The sequence below is a fragment of the Terrapene carolina genome, unplaced genomic scaffold, assembly GCF_002925995.2.
Source record: "Terrapene carolina triunguis isolate 2854851 unplaced genomic scaffold, T_m_triunguis-2.0 Scaffold193, whole genome shotgun sequence".
Lineage (NCBI taxonomy): Eukaryota > Metazoa > Chordata > Testudines > Emydidae > Terrapene > Terrapene triunguis.
This window is the reverse complement of record NW_020664544.1, coordinates 3,895,124-3,911,358: the sequence shown is the minus strand read 5'-3', so window position 1 is coordinate 3,911,358 and position 16,235 is coordinate 3,895,124. Positions and strand designations below refer to the sequence as shown.

The following is a 16,235-nucleotide window of genomic DNA, read 5'->3' as shown; positions in this document are numbered from 1 at the left end:
ACAGAGACAGGATGGATGGGAGTGGGAGAGACACAGTACGGGCACGGGGGAAGACAGACACACCAAAGCAATAGAGCAGGAGAGATGGAGAGAGGAAAAAAACCAAAAACAAACCCAGAAGGTGGGAGAGTTCAGAGGAGGAGGAGGAGAAAAATACTTAGGAAGAGACACAGAATAAGGGTGGAAAGGGGGCCTCAGTTTCCTTGAAGGGAGCTGTAATTAGTGATCTGAGCCATGCCAAGGAGACATCCACCAGCCTGCCTGCACCCCATCTTGCCGCTGGGCACTGCATGCACCCCCACACCCTGGCAAACACCAGCCCTCCTTCAAGCCCAGCCACTACCGAGTTTGGAAGGCTGCGTATTCCAGCTGGCAGTGTCCATGCGAGGTGCTGAAAGGCTGCCAGGCCCAGCCCACACTACTCTGCTCAGCTCCTGACCAGGGGCCGTGGGCAAGACTGCATGCCACAAAGAGACGCTGATGAGCTCCCCAGCCCTTGCTAATTTGTCTATGCACTCCCCAGCCCCAATTGCCTACAGACACCACCCCGCAGGCCCAACCCCCCCACGCTGAAATTCTCACCTGGGCCTTTATCTCCTCTGTTATTATGGGCATTACAGATGTGCCTATGGGCCCCAGCTGAAATTGGGTCCCTGTTGTACTGCACGTACACAGTGAGACTGTCCTGGCTTCAAAGAGCTTATGGCCTGAATAGACAAAAGGTGGAACAAAGGAAGCATGATTATCCTCATTCTACAGGTGGGGAAACTGAGACCCAGAGCAATTAAGTGACTCTCAGTGGGAGCTTGCAGCAGAGACGGGAACAGACCCCAGGAGTCCTGGGTCTCAGTCTAGAACTGGGAACTGAACCTAGATCTACTATGTTTAGGCCAGTGCTTTAACCACAAGACTCTCCACCCTCCGAAAGCCTCCCAGGAAACTGCTGCCATGTTACCCAGGAGGTACCAACAAGTGCAATCACATCTCCCTCCATATTCAGGCATCACCCCCTCCCCCCCCCATGGTTCCCTGTTCATTTTCAAATGCAGCTCAAAAGTTACCCTCTCCTTTTTAAACCCTTCCATACTGACCCTAACGATCATGCCACAAACCTTTCTACTTCCTTCCCTACTCAAGTCCTGACCCTCCACACCGTCCATCACCCTCTTCCGATGCAAGAGCCTTCTCCCACGCAGCTCTTGCCTATCACAATATGTTTTCTTGCAGTACTTTATCCAGCCACTAGGTGTCTGTGTGTTGTATAGAGATTCTAACAGTGTGTGGTCCCTGGTAAACCAGAGACAAGGTTGGAACTCAAGCTGTGTATGTTTCAGTCAGTAGCTGCTTTTTTAGTAATTGTCTCCTGTTTGGGAATATTTGTCATTCAATATATTAAGACCCTACTGACTGGAACAGCTCCTCTGCCCCCTCTCTCTTATCAATTCTCCCTGTCATTTCAAATGTTATCTCAAATATTGCTCCTCCTCCAGCTACCCCTTCCTCTTTATCGGTTGCTGTCTCCCTCTCTCTCTGCTGGAATTTAATTCAGTAATTGCATTACAGAATCAAATCCCATTTGTAAGTTTATTTCCTTTTATTGCTTTCTGTTCCTCCAGAGTGCCTACTCCTCGCTCCGGGCGCTTTGACAATCACCCTAACACGCAGAACCGGGGGGAAAAAATAATTCCAACAAATACATAATCAGCTGCCTGTAAAGTGTCACAATAACATGCACCCATAATGACAGCAGCAATAATGAGAGCCCATCTGATTGCCTAGGAGCTCCCCTGGGGGAACTATGCAACCCAGCCTGAAGAGCAATGTCTCAGGGTCCTGGCAGACTAAGGTCAGGAGCAGAAAGTTCTGAAGCTGCTCTTCGCCCCCACCCTCCAACACTTCCATCAGCTCCCGAAGGAACATCACCTCCAACTACGGACTTAGCCTATTGCACTGATTGCAACCCACTCCCTGCCCCGTGTTCCCTCTAGGGTGACCAGACAGCAAGTGTGAAAAATCGGGACGGGGGGTGGGAGATAATAGGAGCCTATGTAAGAAAAAGCTCCAAAAATCGAGACTGTCCCTATAAAATCAGGACATCTGGTCACCCTAGTTCCCTCTGTCCCTTGCAGGGAGAAGCCCATCTCCACATGACCTCCAAGAGGAACAGAGGCTCCATGATGTAAGGTTCATATCCATCTCTGCTGCCCAAATGTCTGATCTCTTGTCAGCTCCCACCTCGAGGAGCCAGCTATAGATGGACGTCCGAGTCCTGAGATTCTGCCCCTGGTCCTCCCAGTGGAGATGGGGAGTCATAGCAACCAAGGCATTGGGGGCTGGGGATGGAGAAAAGTCCTGCCATGGACGCATCCCAAAGCCAGGGATGAGCCCAAGTGGCAGAAGGTGCATCCAGATTCCAAACCACCTGGATATTCAGTCTGGGGTCAAAAGCCAGGGGGTGATTTGCAAAATCTGGATCTGGATTTTGAAGGCTGGGGTTGTTCAGCCCCCAGGTTTAGATTCAGGGCCCAATGCTGGTCTGAGTCCCAGCTCTGTCACAGACTCCCGGCATGACCCTGGGCAGATCACTTAGCCTCTCTGTGCCTCAGCTCCCCGTCTATCCAATGGAGCGGATAGGGCAAATGCACTAGAGATCGGCAGGCTTGGCACTACAGCGATGGGGGGCCGATAAGTAGGTAAGGTCCCTCTGGAACAGCTCTGCCAGGCTCCTCCTCTCCAGCTGGTTATCTCAGCGCTAGAGAACAGCCCACACCTGAACCCCAGATTCAGATTGCCCCGCCTTTAAGGGGGTCAAAACCTGAGCCTGGATTTTCCAATCCAGCCCCCTCTCGGCTCAGCGGGTGCAGCTGTTTGGATAGTCCCCCTCTGACCTTTTGGGGTTTTTTGCCTTCGGAAGCCATTTATGGGGCACAGCTGCACCCCATGTGTCCCTCCCCCCTTGTTGGCCCCATCAGCCACGAGGAGCCCAGCCCCCTGGCAGCACTTGCCTTGTAAAGGCCCCCTGGGCTGTTGAAAAAAACAAACAAGCCAGTGGAAAATGTGAAGACAAATAAAAGCCTAATGCAAACTCCCTATGCCCCATTAACCAGGCTTGTGAGAGCTCATATATATGGGCCTCTGCCTGGCATGTGCCAGATCTGCCTTAGGGCAGAGTGTGACGTGTGGGCATGCTTGGCAGACACCCCCCCCCCCCATGGGGGAGGCTGCAGGAGGCCAGGGAGCGGGGGTGGAGCATGTGGGGGGAGTTGAGAAGCACATTCTGATGGGGCTAGAGAGGAAACTCAAGGTTCAGTGACTGCATGTTAGTGCAAATGCAAGCCCATGGCATGTGTGTCTCATGTCACCTGCTTCACACTTGTAGCACGTGTCTTCCATGGAGTATGGTACACAGCACCTGCATGGGTCTCTCAAAGAGCCAAGGTCCTACAGGGCCTCTATAGGGCAGCCCCATTGAGCCTGACCCCCTATGAGCACCCAGCGCTCCCACTGATTTTACATCTCAGGATCAGGCCCCTAGAGAGGGACAGATAAGAGCTCCCAGGGGCTGAGCACAGAAGGCAGAAGAGAGCCTTTCCGCACCAGGATGGGGATCGGGGCCTTTAATGCACAGACCCAGTACTGCTGGGGAGAGGGACGTTCCACAACAGGGATCAGGCCCTTGAAACACACAGGAGCTTGTGGATTTTTATTGCTCTTTAAACACAAAGCAAAACACCCCCACGCCCCTCACATTATCCTGGCCTGAAAAGGCTGAGTCAGCGCGGACTCCACCAGCAGGGAAGGAGGCTACTGCTGCTAGCTGTGGTGTTGGTTGGCAAAACAAAATAGCCACCAACGGCTATTTGCTGAGATAATCATCTTCAGAGATGCTGATTACTGGACGGGGGAGGGGGCCAAGATGGAGGCTAATAGGGGATGGATGTGAGGAAAAGGGGAAGAGAGACAAGGATGGATGTGGATGCATCACAGAGAAGATTCTGATCACAACCTCCCAGCTGCTCCCGGTCTGGAAAGTTTGACAGCAGCCATTCCTCCCTCCATGACTGGGGTCGGACCTGAGAGGGGGCTCAGCAGTCAAATGCGGGTCTCCTTATTTCCCCAGCTCCTGCTCCATCTCCCCATCCCCTTCACAGAGATCCCTTCACCCATCGGGATGTAGAAGGGCTATGTGTCCATCCCACATCGGCATCAGGCAACAAGCCATCCTCTGCGACAGAGAGGGCACTGCTGGAAGGAAGTTCACCACACTGGAGTCCAACCTCAATGGAGGCAACATAGTCCAGTGCGGACAGGGTGCTGGGCTAGGAGTGAGGAGCCCTCTGTGCTAATCCCAGCCGTGCCACTGATCTAGGGGAAATCTCTGTACCTCGCTTTCCCCTCTCGTCCATTACACTGTACACTCTCTGGGGCAGAAGCAATATATATGCAGCATCTAGCACAATGATGCTCTGATCTTTGTCAGGGCCTCAGACGCAATACGGGCGGGTATTACATAGGTGCTGTTAAAATAAGGTTGTTTCCCTCCCTCTTTAAAAGAGGGTTTTGGGGATCCCCCAGAATGGGACCCACAAAAGACAAGGCACTGTCATGAGGCAGCTCAGGCTGCTGCAGTCCCTGCTAGTGCAGCACCAGGAGGGAGCCGAGCCCGGAGCTGCAGATCTATTTTTCACTGCTTTACATATTACATGCCGTGGCAGCTGAAATCTTCCAGCATGTCAGTTAAAGCCTTAAAATGAAGTGACCCGAGAACAGAGCCCCGGCTGAAGTGTAAACATCACAACGCCATTAACATGTGCAACACATTTTCCCTATTGATTTTAATGAATTTAAATTCTGTCTCATTTCTTGGGATGCAGCGTCCACTCTAGTTCCAGCTCCACCAACACCGTGCCATCGATCCGGGCGCCGTGCCAGGCTCAGAAACCTCGCACACAATCAAGCCACAGAGCCCCTCCCTTCGGGGATACCCCCCATCTCCCTAATGCCACCCCCGCCTGGAGCTGAGCCACCCCAGGCTTTGATCAGGGCCTCTCTCCCCAGCCCAACAGCGTCAGCCATCGGCAGGGAGACCTCGGGGGTCTTGCAGCAGTGCTGCAACTGCTGGGGGTTCAGTAGTGGATGCTCCTCCCTCTGAGCCCATATCAAACTGATGCCCATCACTGTTTCCTGCAGGGCAGTTAGCGATTCAGTAGGGGGCGCTCTTCCCTTGGAGACAGTGGTGCTAGCAGGTGCTGTGACTAGAGCAGGGGTAGGCAACATATGGCATGCGTGCCAAAGGTGGCACGCAAGCTGATTTTCAGTGGCACTCACCCTGCCCGGGTCCTGGCCACCGGTCCGGGCGGGCTCTGCATTTTAATTTAATTTGAAATGAAGCTTCTTAAACATTTTAAAAACCTTATTTACTTTACATACAACAATAGTTTAGTTATATATTACAGACTTATAGAAAGAGACCTTCTAAAAACGTTAAAACATATTCCTGGCACGCGAAACCTTAAATTAGAGTGAATAAACGAAGACTCGGCACACCACTGCTGAAAGGATGCTGACCCCTGGGCTAGAGAGAACCCAACCATCTGTGGTCATTAACGAGCCCACAACTCTTTTTGCAAGGGCAGGGATATTATCCCAGGAATCCTGCTGGCCTAAATTGCCCTGAGGGGATGCTTCTTTGCCTCCTGCTCTAAATTGTACTGCAGTGCTGCTGCATGGCTGGTAAGCAGCTGCCATGTCCCACCACTGAGGTGGCTGCATTTCAGTGCTGGGTGAGTGATCCCTGTATAAAAATAGCTGCCGTGGCACTCCCCTCCACCCCAGAGGCAGTTGCTTCTCAGGGATCTCTGTATAACCAGCTGCCACGTCTCACTCCAGAGGTGGCATTTCAGAACACACATGAGCTGTGCTAAGGTCACACAAACCCACAACCACCCACCTGCCCCCACGACACCGGGCAGCAACACCCCACGCCGACTCACCACAATCTGCGTCTCGTTGTCCGGCAGGGTGTCAATGGCCAAGCTGCCTCCTACCAGGTCCTGGCTGATGCGGGTCCTGTCGGTCTCCAGCAAACTCTCCTGAGTCTTCCGCCTCCAGGTCAGCAGCTTTGTCCCTGCTCCCCGCTCCAAGAAGCGGCCGTGGAGGCGTCCTGTGGAGCACACATGGGAAGGGGAATCAGCCGGTCGGTGGCGGAAGGAGCCAGCGAGGTAGAGAGTCTAGGTCCGGGATCAAATGCCACCTTTTACTCCAGGGCTGTAGATTCGGATCCACCCTGGTGGCCCAAAGGGACTGTCGTGTGACCAGGAGAGATGAGTTTGGTGTCTCAGGCCAGATCTTAGGGGACATCACCAAAGAACACCTGGGCCTGAGCTAACCCCAGGGACTGAATGGACTGTGGGAGGTAAATGTAAGGGCTTGGACGCCGGTGATGAGACCAGTAGAGATGGGGCCCATTGGCAGGGCTTTGGGGAAAGGGGGTGGCGAACAGGGAGGCTTGCTCTGCCCTGTGAAGAAAGCAGTTTCAGCCTCCGAGACTGTCACACCAGCCCTTTCCACCAGCTCCCCCGACTACCCTCCCCCTCACCCCCCCGGGACACAGAGTGTAAGAGAACCTCCGGGAATGCTCCAGCCCCTAAGGGGAAGGCACTGGCTATTCATAGCAGCATTACACTACAGCCTACAAGCCACAGCCGAGATCAGGAGCCCGTTGCGCCAGGCGCTGCCCAGACACAGAATGAGAGACAGTCCCTGCCCCAAAGAGCTCGCAGTCTAAACAGACTACGGGTGGGGAAGGGAAACTGAGGCAAAAAGCAGGGAAAGGACATGGCCCAGGTCACCGGCAGAGCTGGGAGGAGAACCCAGGAGTCCTGACTCCAACTTCCATGCCCTAGTCACTGGGCTACAGTGATGTGACCCACAATGGACTAAGAGCCACTTGAAACTGCCAGGCACCTGACCTCACCCCAGGGACCTCCCTTCAGCCGGCCCCGCCCTCAAAAGTTTCTGTGCTACCCACTGCAGCCTGGACACCCAGCCTGGGCACCACCTGGCATGCCAGCACTCCGCTGCCAGCTGGCGTTCAGTCACGTGGTGAAGGAGAAGGAGACGTAATGGGGTCGTCTGGGGAAGACCCACCCCTTTGAAACCTTGACAAGGTTCCAGGTCTGTGAGATCACAGAGGGAACAAGGGGGGCCCCTAAAGGATTAGTAAACCTGCCATAGAGTGATAGACTCCAGGAGCTCAGTCTATTCAGTTTAACAAAGAGGTTACGCGGTGAGATCACAGCCTACACGTACCTCAGGGGTGCAATGGGGGGGAGACACACATATTTGACAGGGGGCTCTTCAGTCTAGCAGAGGATGGTCTAACCTGAGAGGATGGCTGGCAGTTGAAGCTGGAAAGAAGGGGTAGCATTTTAACCGTGAGAGTAATTAACCACTGGAACAACTTGCCAAGGTTTCTCCATCATGGGGAATTTTTAAATCAAGGCAGGATGTTTTTCTCACCGGTCTGCTCTGGGAATTATCGGGGGACGTTCTAGGGCCTGTGCTATACAGAAGGTCAGAGGAGATGATTATAAATGTTCCTTTCCGGCCTTGGAATGGCTCTTTATGGACGGGCGGAGAGCAGCGAGAAGCCAAGCCCTGGGTCAGCACAGACAGGGAGCCCTGGGGGCAGCTGCGGTCAGAGGGGTTATGGAGGAACAGTCTTAATAGCATAGTCCTCTGGTTACCTCTGGCTCCCACAAGCCTCCTCTTCCATTATGGAGGCAGGTCAGGGATAGGGACCTGCCGGTCCAGCCCCACTCCCAGAGCAAGCAAACCCGGTGTCAGTGCCAATACCAGCGCCAGCTCCACGTGGCCTTTCCGGGGAGCTGTCAATATGCAAATGAGCCAACCCTGTCGTTTGCATAAAACGTCCCACGTGGAGCAGAACAAAAAGTGGCTCCATTAGTGGGGGGGAGGGGGGACAGCTCTGCCCTGGGAGGGGCTTCCCACCTGTAGCTGCTGATCCAGCTGCAATTGAAACCAGCTGCACAGGGGATATGATGGGGGTGGCAGCAGAGCCCCCGGCTGGGCCTGGAAAGATCCCAGCTTGGCCACCTCTGCACGGGTGATCAGGAGGCTCATGTGCCCACGGGCCACACCCTAGGTCGGCTTGCTGAGCACAGGTGCCCAGGGTTGCCATCTGTATGGCACAGGGGAGATTCTGCCCAGGGGTCCCCTGGAAAGGTGCAGTGAGGAGGGAGCCTCCCCGGCGGTGCATGGTTCCCTGCACTGCCCCTCCCCACACTGTGCAGTTGGGCCTCTGGCTGAGTAAGCCCTTCCCCTGTCAGCCAGGGCGTATGGACAGCGTGTACCGAGCCCTGGAACCACATGCCAGCTGGGCTTGGGGGTGGTGCAGGAGTGCAAAAGGCGCTTTGGGACACTGAGTCTCTGCAAAGGGCCCCAGGGGGTAGCGCTCAGAGCCAGGGCATGCCGCAGCCAGACCCCCAATCCCTGCACGCTCACACCCGACGTGTGCCACAATCAGACCCACAACAGCCCCCTGCATGCTCACATCCGTTTGCCACAACCAGACCCACAACAGCCACCTGCACGCGCATGCACTTCTACACCCAGTGCAGAAACTCACAATCACGTTAATGATACAGCCAACCCAGCCCTTCGGCAAGTCCACTGCCAAAAACAATGCAAAGACAGCTGACGCGCGTGCAAACCTACACGGGACTCTGGTGCACAGGCACACAAAGCACACACAAACATTGACGCAGGCAAAACAACCCGACACATGTATATCTTGAACTCTGTTTAAAAAAAAACTGACATGCAAAATACATACACCCAACAGCAACACACAAGACAAGACATACACATGCACACACTCCCTACCAAAAGCCCACAAAACCCACCTCCTCAAAACACTGAATTCCACACAAACCCACAGACATTCACACTTACTCCTGCCCACTCAGACTTTACAGCACAGTGTATGTTGGTGTGACGTGTCTTGCACAAAAGCACCCTGGGGCAGGCTGAGCGAGCAGGGTGTGTTGGCAGTTTCCCAGTGGTTTCACTGGGTGCAGGGTCCTTCCCGAGTGACACCCCTCTGGACAGTCCATGCCAACCAGCCATGGCCTCTCTCGGAGTCTCCGGGCCTGGGAAGGCGTTCCAGGCCTAGCTGCCCTGTTCCTGTCCCCCTGCCTCCATGGGGCAGGGATGCTGTAGGGCAGTGAGAGAGTGAGGTCAGCCAGCTAACGGACTTGCTAACGAGCTCCCTGCCTCCAGGCCCTGTGGCCGGGCTGGGACACTGCCCTGGCCACTTGGACGATGGCCCAAGCCGCAGCCTGTTATTCCGGGACGTGCCCCGCCCAGGGACTGGCGCAGCCTGGCTTCACCGCGAAGCCTGCACTTAGCCGGCCACGCAGGCTCTGGGGAGAGACGGATTGAGGGCCTGGGAGCCCAGAGCTGGGTCCCATGTGCCAGGGGCCCCAAGAGGTCAATAAGGCTTCAAGGGGGGGCTGTCCCAGTGGTGCACAACACCCCGTTCAGTCTAAGCCATGGTGGGCTGGATCTGCCCTGCCCCACTGCTGAAAGGGGACCCCCCTCCCAAACTGGATGGGAGGGCTCACAGCGTGATCCCAACTCCTCCCTTCCCTCTCCAATGCAGGGAGTTCCTACAGCCACCAGGAGGTGCTCCATCCACAGCCCTAGAGATACGAGCCTCGCCCCACCTGCCTGGGCAGCCAGCTCTCCTCTTCCTGCTACTGTCCCCATACCCTCTGCTTCTCCAATTCCAGGCCTGTCCTGATGGCACTGGCTGGATTTAGGATTCACTCGGGCAGGCTCCGTCAGCACAGACAGCAGCAACTGCTGGACCCCCAAGTCCCTCTTCCCATGCTCCAAGATGGGCTCCCCACGCAACCAGCTTCCTCAGTGCCCCTCACTCCTGACTCGCAGCCCCTCCTTCACTATCCCAGCCTGGACTCCCCACACACACACTGCTCTGCTGATGCACCTCAGCGTAATTTGCTGCGTGGTACCGAAAAGCGGCGGGCGCTGAGGGTTGTGATCAGACACCGCGGGATTAGGGCCCGGCTGTGGAAGTGTCTTGCACGAGGGCTTCTGCCCCAGCCCTCGCACCCTGGAAGCCTTGAGCCCAGACAGCAGCCTTGAGCTCTGGAGAGGGTGTCGCTCCAACTCGCAAACAGCTGCAGGCATTTTGTAGCTCCCAGCTGCTCAACTCCCCCTGCACAGGGCTGCTCGCAAAAAGCAGCTACCTCCTCGCACGGGGGCCTTGGCTCTTTGGGTAGCTGGGGGCAACTCCACCCAGCTTACTTGTGTGTGTGTGGAGGGGACCTCAGCAGCGGCCCCTGCTGTCCGGGGAGTTTCCCCTCAGGATGAGCCTGAGCAGTGAAATTCAGATCCAGTTGCTGAAGTTCTGATCCAGATCCGATCTTCACCCAGGTACCGAGAGAGATTGGGTCAAGGGGTTTTAGCTCAGATGTGTTGCCCAGAGGTCACACAAAGAGATCGGGCCAGAGGCTTCTGATCAACTAGTCTGACCTCTGACGTGACATAGGCCAGAGAGCCTCTCCCTCCTGCACTGAGATTTAACCACAAGCTCATCCTTCTGCTAACAGCCCCAGCCACAGATTCTGACTCTGTCACCAAGCCCCCTATGAGACAGCTGACTAGCAGAACCCCTCAAGCCCCCCTTGTCCCTGACCTGTCTTGTCTCCAAACATATAATAATATGTAGCTCTTGTGTAGTGCTTTTCAACCACAGATCTCAACGCACTGCACATATTACAGATGGGGAAACTGAGGCACAGAGCAGGGACGTGACTGATCTGAGGCCACACTGCTGGTGTTATGCTAGAAGCAGCTGTGCTCTCAAATGGCATGTGGAGGGCAGGGCTCGAATCCCACCCCTGAAGTCGAGGTGGCCTCTATGGAGACCCGGCTTTGAATCCTGCTTCCCCTCCTTGGGCTGCCCACCCGGGCCCAAGGTTCAAATCCCCAACTCCCTTCCCACAGACGGAGGCCTGACATGTTTGCATAAAGCAGAGCCTTCCCCGTGCTTTGGTTTCAATTAGGACCAGCTCTAACAAGCCTTGATTAACCGTCACATATGAGCAAGCAGCCCACGGAGGCTCCAGTTTCCTCCACAAACCCCTTCCGACTGCGGCACACTCTGCTCCTTCCGCGCCTATATCTGTAAATGTCAGCAGCAGCCTGAGATGCAGCTAGTACAACATGACTCCATATTGAGAGAGACACTCAGCCTCCTCCCAGCTCTAGGATGGGCCCTAGAGATAGGAGCCAAGAGTAGCCTGAAAATACCCCAGCATCTTAAGCAACAGGCCCAAGGTAGCCACCAGAACCCACTGCTCCCAGCTCAGCCAGGGATCTCCCATCCCATGCCCCTTCTTGCAGACAGGCTATGTGCTGGGAAGAAATTTGCCTCCATGCGGCACCTCTTATCCCAAGCCTCAGGAGGGGATCGCTTCACTCGCCGCTGAAATGCAGCCAGCTCTTGGGTGGGACGCGCTAGCTGCTAAACAGGGCATGGTGGGAAGCGAAGGAAGGACCCCACCATAGAGGGATGGGAATGTCTAGGCTCACACATTGGGAATCTGGCCAGGATACCAGGCTCTCACTGCTCCCGGGAAATGCCTCTGGGCATTGAGCTTGGACCCCCGATCCCTTAACCCAGATGCTGCACACAATCCCATGCCACGTAGCAGCGGGCATCCCCTGCCTCCATCAGGGCCCCTCTGGGACCTGGCTGCGATGCACAGTCTGACCTGCGTGGCGAAGGGAGGTACCCGACTCCCGCACAAACCTCCTCCCCTTCATCCGCCCCTGATCATGCTCCCCACGCAGCACCGTGTTTACTCTTCAGCGTCCAGCTCTGGATTCCTTCAAACAGCTTCCCCATCCATCAAACTGACACCTCCGCCACAGACCCGCAGGGGCTTGCCCAGATCCCCCTCCCCCCACCGACACCCCCGACGCACGGGGAAGCAGGGGGGCCTCAGGATATTTGATTGACAACTGTGTGCGCAGCCCGCCCTCTGTTATTCCAGTCTAGACACAGCCCTGCTGCTGCCTCTCAGCACTGACCTGCTGGGGTGGGCGGGGGGCAGTGGTGTCCTGTGACCCTTCCAGTTAGTCAGCAGTATGGGGGTCCGATCCGCCCCCCACCCCGTGCATGTGCAATTCACCTCTGAGCCTGCCGTCTGGAGCCATGCCACCTGCCAGGCCGTCACCCCAGTGGGCCGACCCACGGCTGGATTCCCCCCAAATTTACTACTTACATCATTGCCCCGCCACCTCTGGGCTTCCTGCAATGGTTTGAGCCCTGGCACCTCTTTCATTATGAATTAAGCATGGCTTACATTACCTTCATGCCAGGATTCCACCTGGGGGAGGAGTGGGCTCCGTCTGCTTTTTGTCTGTGCCCTGCCCCAAGGGAGGTGGCGGGCACGCAACAGCCCTTGGGAACACAGAACTGTTTATGGAGGGTCCCTAACTATCAGCCTGTCAGGACACGTCTTATTGACAGTCTCTAACTGGCCTGAAGGTCTGTGGGGATGAGGTAGGTCTGTCCACTGTGACGCTGCCTGAGTGCTGGGGCAGGCGTCTAAGAGTCCCAGCCTCCTGGCTGATGCCTGAGAGATGCTGGCAGTTCACCAGGTCCCCCATGCAGCAGTGCCCTTGGTCTTAGCGGTTACCAGCGCGGGAGGAGGAGATGCTCCGGGTTGGATCCCAAGCTTCACTCACACACTGCTGGCTCCCCCATCCCTACGAGCCGCTGAGCGACCCCACGTCTCCCACGTTCACTGGGCCGGCCACACCCACAGAGATAAGGCCAGACCCTGAGCTGCTGTAAACGGATACAACCCTGGCAACTTACATCAGTGAGGACCTGGCCCCTAGATTCAGTCCCATAGCTGAGTTACACTGAATAGATCCAGTCTCTCTCCCATCACCATGGTATTCAGCCACTTTTTTGGTCATGGGTGGGATCTTGCCTGTCTATTCACCCCGCTTCTCCTCTCCGTGTTCCCCCACTTTGACCCACAATTTTGCCCTCTCTGAGTGCAGAGGGCCCTTCCTGCTGTGATCAGCCATGATCTCCCTGCTGCCCTGCTTCCAGCGCGTTACTCCTTACCTTGCGCTCTGGAACCCATGCTCTAGAACCTGCACTATGTTTCACAGGATCCACGCTACACCGTCTGATACCCCACTCCCATTCCCACAATTCCTGTCAGCCCAGCATGGAGCACGATCTAGAACCCAACAGATCACAGTGTCTGCTCTAGAACCCACTGCCACCTGTTTCCTATGCTTGGACTCAAGCCAAGATCATCTGCCAAGCCCTTTGGCTCTCTCTCACTGTGGAAACACCATGCAAAACCAGGGCTCTACTGTCCAAGTTGCTGGTCACGCCATCCCCCCCTGCATCCCTCCCCAATTCCAGTTCTTTCCCAGCCTGAGAATGGAGCCCTCTGTATAAACAGGAAAAGCCGGCACTCGAGACCACAGCACAGATTCTGTCAGTGCTGCCTCTTTCATAACCAGCCTCTGCTAATAACTTCACGCCAGGAAGTGGTGGGAGGCTGGGCCAAGCCACAGAGCTGTCTGAGCCAAACATCCAAGGCTGGCTTGATGCAGTGTATTCCTCCATGCTGCCCGGCACTCTGAGACCTCGCTTAAAGGGCCAGACAGACAAGGATCAGGGCTGTCTCCCTTTGAGAGGAGACAGATGAGAGGGGACAGGCTGAAAACCTACAACCTTGTGCCAGGCAGAGAGGGGAATAGATCATAGCAATGTAGGGCTGGAAGGGACCAGAAGTCATCTGGTCCATCCCCTACTTGAGTGTATCCACCCCAACATGTGTTTGTCATACGTGTCCTTAAAAACCTCCCATGACAGAGATTCTCCAACTTCCCTAGGTCACCCGTTCCCGTGCTTCACTATCGAGTTAGAAAGTTGTCCTGATATCTAACCTGAATCTCCCTGGTTGCAAACTAAGCAGATTCCTTTCTGTCCTGCCCTCCCCAATCCCGCCAGGTCCCTCCAGTGAGGGAGCTGACTGTTCTATGGGGACCTGGCGGGATTGGGGAGGGATCAAGGTGGGCGTTCCCTCCAGGGCTGGGTTGAGGGGGGAAACTTGCCCTGCTGTTACCTGGAATAGGATGTGTTTATTTAGTCTAGGAGAAGAACTAAGAACCGTGCTAAGAACTGGCCTGAGACCTGCCAAACTCATCTCCTGCCACCTCCAGCAAGTGCAATTCTTTTAGCTTGTTGGGCTGGCTTCAAACCTGCAGCCTAGAGGTGAAATGTTCTCCCTCTCCATTCACAACTTCCCGCCCCCCCCAGCCGTCCATCCAGCATCCCCCCAAATCCCCCCAGTCCCTCTAGGGGCAGCCCAAGGCAATCCAAGGCCCAGCCAACAGAGTACCCCTTCCTCCCACCAGGCTTTCTGAGACCTCCTCACTCCACAGCTGGAGGAACGAAAGGAACGGGGAAGAGTCTGGTGTTCGAAACATGGAAATGCAGCCACCTCTGGGATGGAATCCAAGCAGTGCACAGCAGAACAGCAGGCAAGCGCTGAGCGAAGCTTGTGGCAGCAGGCAGTCTGGTCGTTTCACACCTGAGACCGTGCCCACTCAGCCAATCCCTTCAGCCCTAGTACAGCTCAGTGGGGTGTGTGGGGGAGTGTGTCCTGCAGCTGCTTTTCAGGTCAAGAGGTGGGAGTGGGATCTGCTTAGGGGGAGACTCCAGCCCCCTAGACTTACACATCACATGGGGTTCCCCAAGGCAAACTGCAATCACTCCTGGGTCCCTCTCTCCAACCTCCCATGCACCCTACATCAGACAGCCGGCAGGAGCCCCGCAGTAGGAGCTATAGGGTAGCAGGGAAAGGTCCATCCACTCCAGAGCACACACTGGGGTGGCTGGAGAGCTAGTGGGTGACCAGGTGGCCTGGCCACATCCAAAGAGGCTGAGCCAGGTTGGGGGGACTGACTACAGCCATCGGATCCACGTGGCTTTGGCTTCGCTCTAGTTTCCAGCAGGCTGCTCCCCGGGCTGCGTGGGAGCCCCCCCCAAAGCAGCCAGCCAGCAGCCTCCTCTCCCGCCCTGAGCTGGGGGCCTCTGCGGACACCCAACCCCCGGAGCTGCAACCCTGGCTCAACTGGCCCACCTCCACAGCGGCCAATGCACCCTGCAGACCCCCGGCTGGCTCGGGGGAGCGCTGCTTCTGCTGGGAAGCTTGTCCAAAGGGAGCCGTGGAGATGCCAAATGGAAAAATGCACAAACGTGCCCACGACTGTCCATGCACCCTCCCTGCCACGCACGGGGCACCTGTACCCCCCCCCGTCCCGCCACGCGCGGGGCACCTGTACCCCGCCCCGCCACGCGCGGGGCACCTGTACCCCGCCCCGCCACGCGCGCCGGGACGCTGGTGCACACTCCCATTTGCGCACAGTGACCCTTGTGTGCACACCCGACCTGCCAAGTCCCACTCGGGAACATTCGCCTCCACCCACGCTCAGGGGCACCCGTGGCGGAGCTCTCCCTTCCCTGCACCCCTCGTCGCTCGCGCTCAGCCACACACGCCTCCCCTCGTGTGCCCGCTCCCCCCCATTCGCCCCCGCCCCCCCCCCCCCCCCCCCGCCCGTCCGTCCGTCCACTTCCACGCACGCCGGTGCACTCTGCCCCTTCCACGCCGTACCTGCCTCCAGCCTGCCGCGAGCCTCCCCCGCGGCCTCGCGCAGCAGGGCGAGGAGCAGAAGGACCCCCCATCGCATCTTGGGGGGCGGGCGCGGGCTCCGGGGCGCCTCTTCCCCCCCAGCCCTGGCTCCTCTCCGGGCACCGGCCGCCCAGGCTCGGCAGCGCTGGGATCGGGCGAGCAGCGCCCTGTCCGGCGGCTCAGCAGCGCAGCGCCCCCGCGGACCAAACCAGGGCGGTGAGGGGGGACGGGACGTAGGCTGGGCTCGCCCGGCGGGGGGACACGAGCCGCCCGGCGCTGCTGCCCGTGCGGGAGAGACTGAGCCAGGGAGAGCGAGCGCTCGTGCCCCCTGCTGGCGTGTGGGTGCCATGTCTGGGGGGGGGGGGGCGAGAGCCAGAGATGGGGTGAGACCCCCTCCTGCCCCAGCTCCCCCTCCCTCCCCGCTGCTCAGCCCGACTCTGCCACCCAGCCTCT

General features: G+C 56.9%; 1 protein-coding gene across 1 annotated transcript in view; it reads right to left on the bottom strand.

Moving 5' to 3' along the window:
- The window catches only part of PLXDC1 (plexin domain containing 1), a 44,928-nt gene extending 28,917 nt beyond the window's left edge, over window positions 1-16,011 (bottom strand). Inside the window, exons 1-2 of the mRNA XM_026654755.2 lie at window positions 15,765-16,011; window positions 5,994-6,163 (exon numbers count right to left, since the gene is read on the bottom strand). Of these exons, the coding sequence (XP_026510540.1) occupies window positions 5,994-6,163; window positions 15,765-15,840 (246 nt within the window). The 5' untranslated portion in view covers window positions 15,841-16,011. The remainder of the gene's footprint in view (window positions 1-5,993; window positions 6,164-15,764) is intronic.
- Window positions 16,012-16,235: the final 224 nt, after the last annotated feature.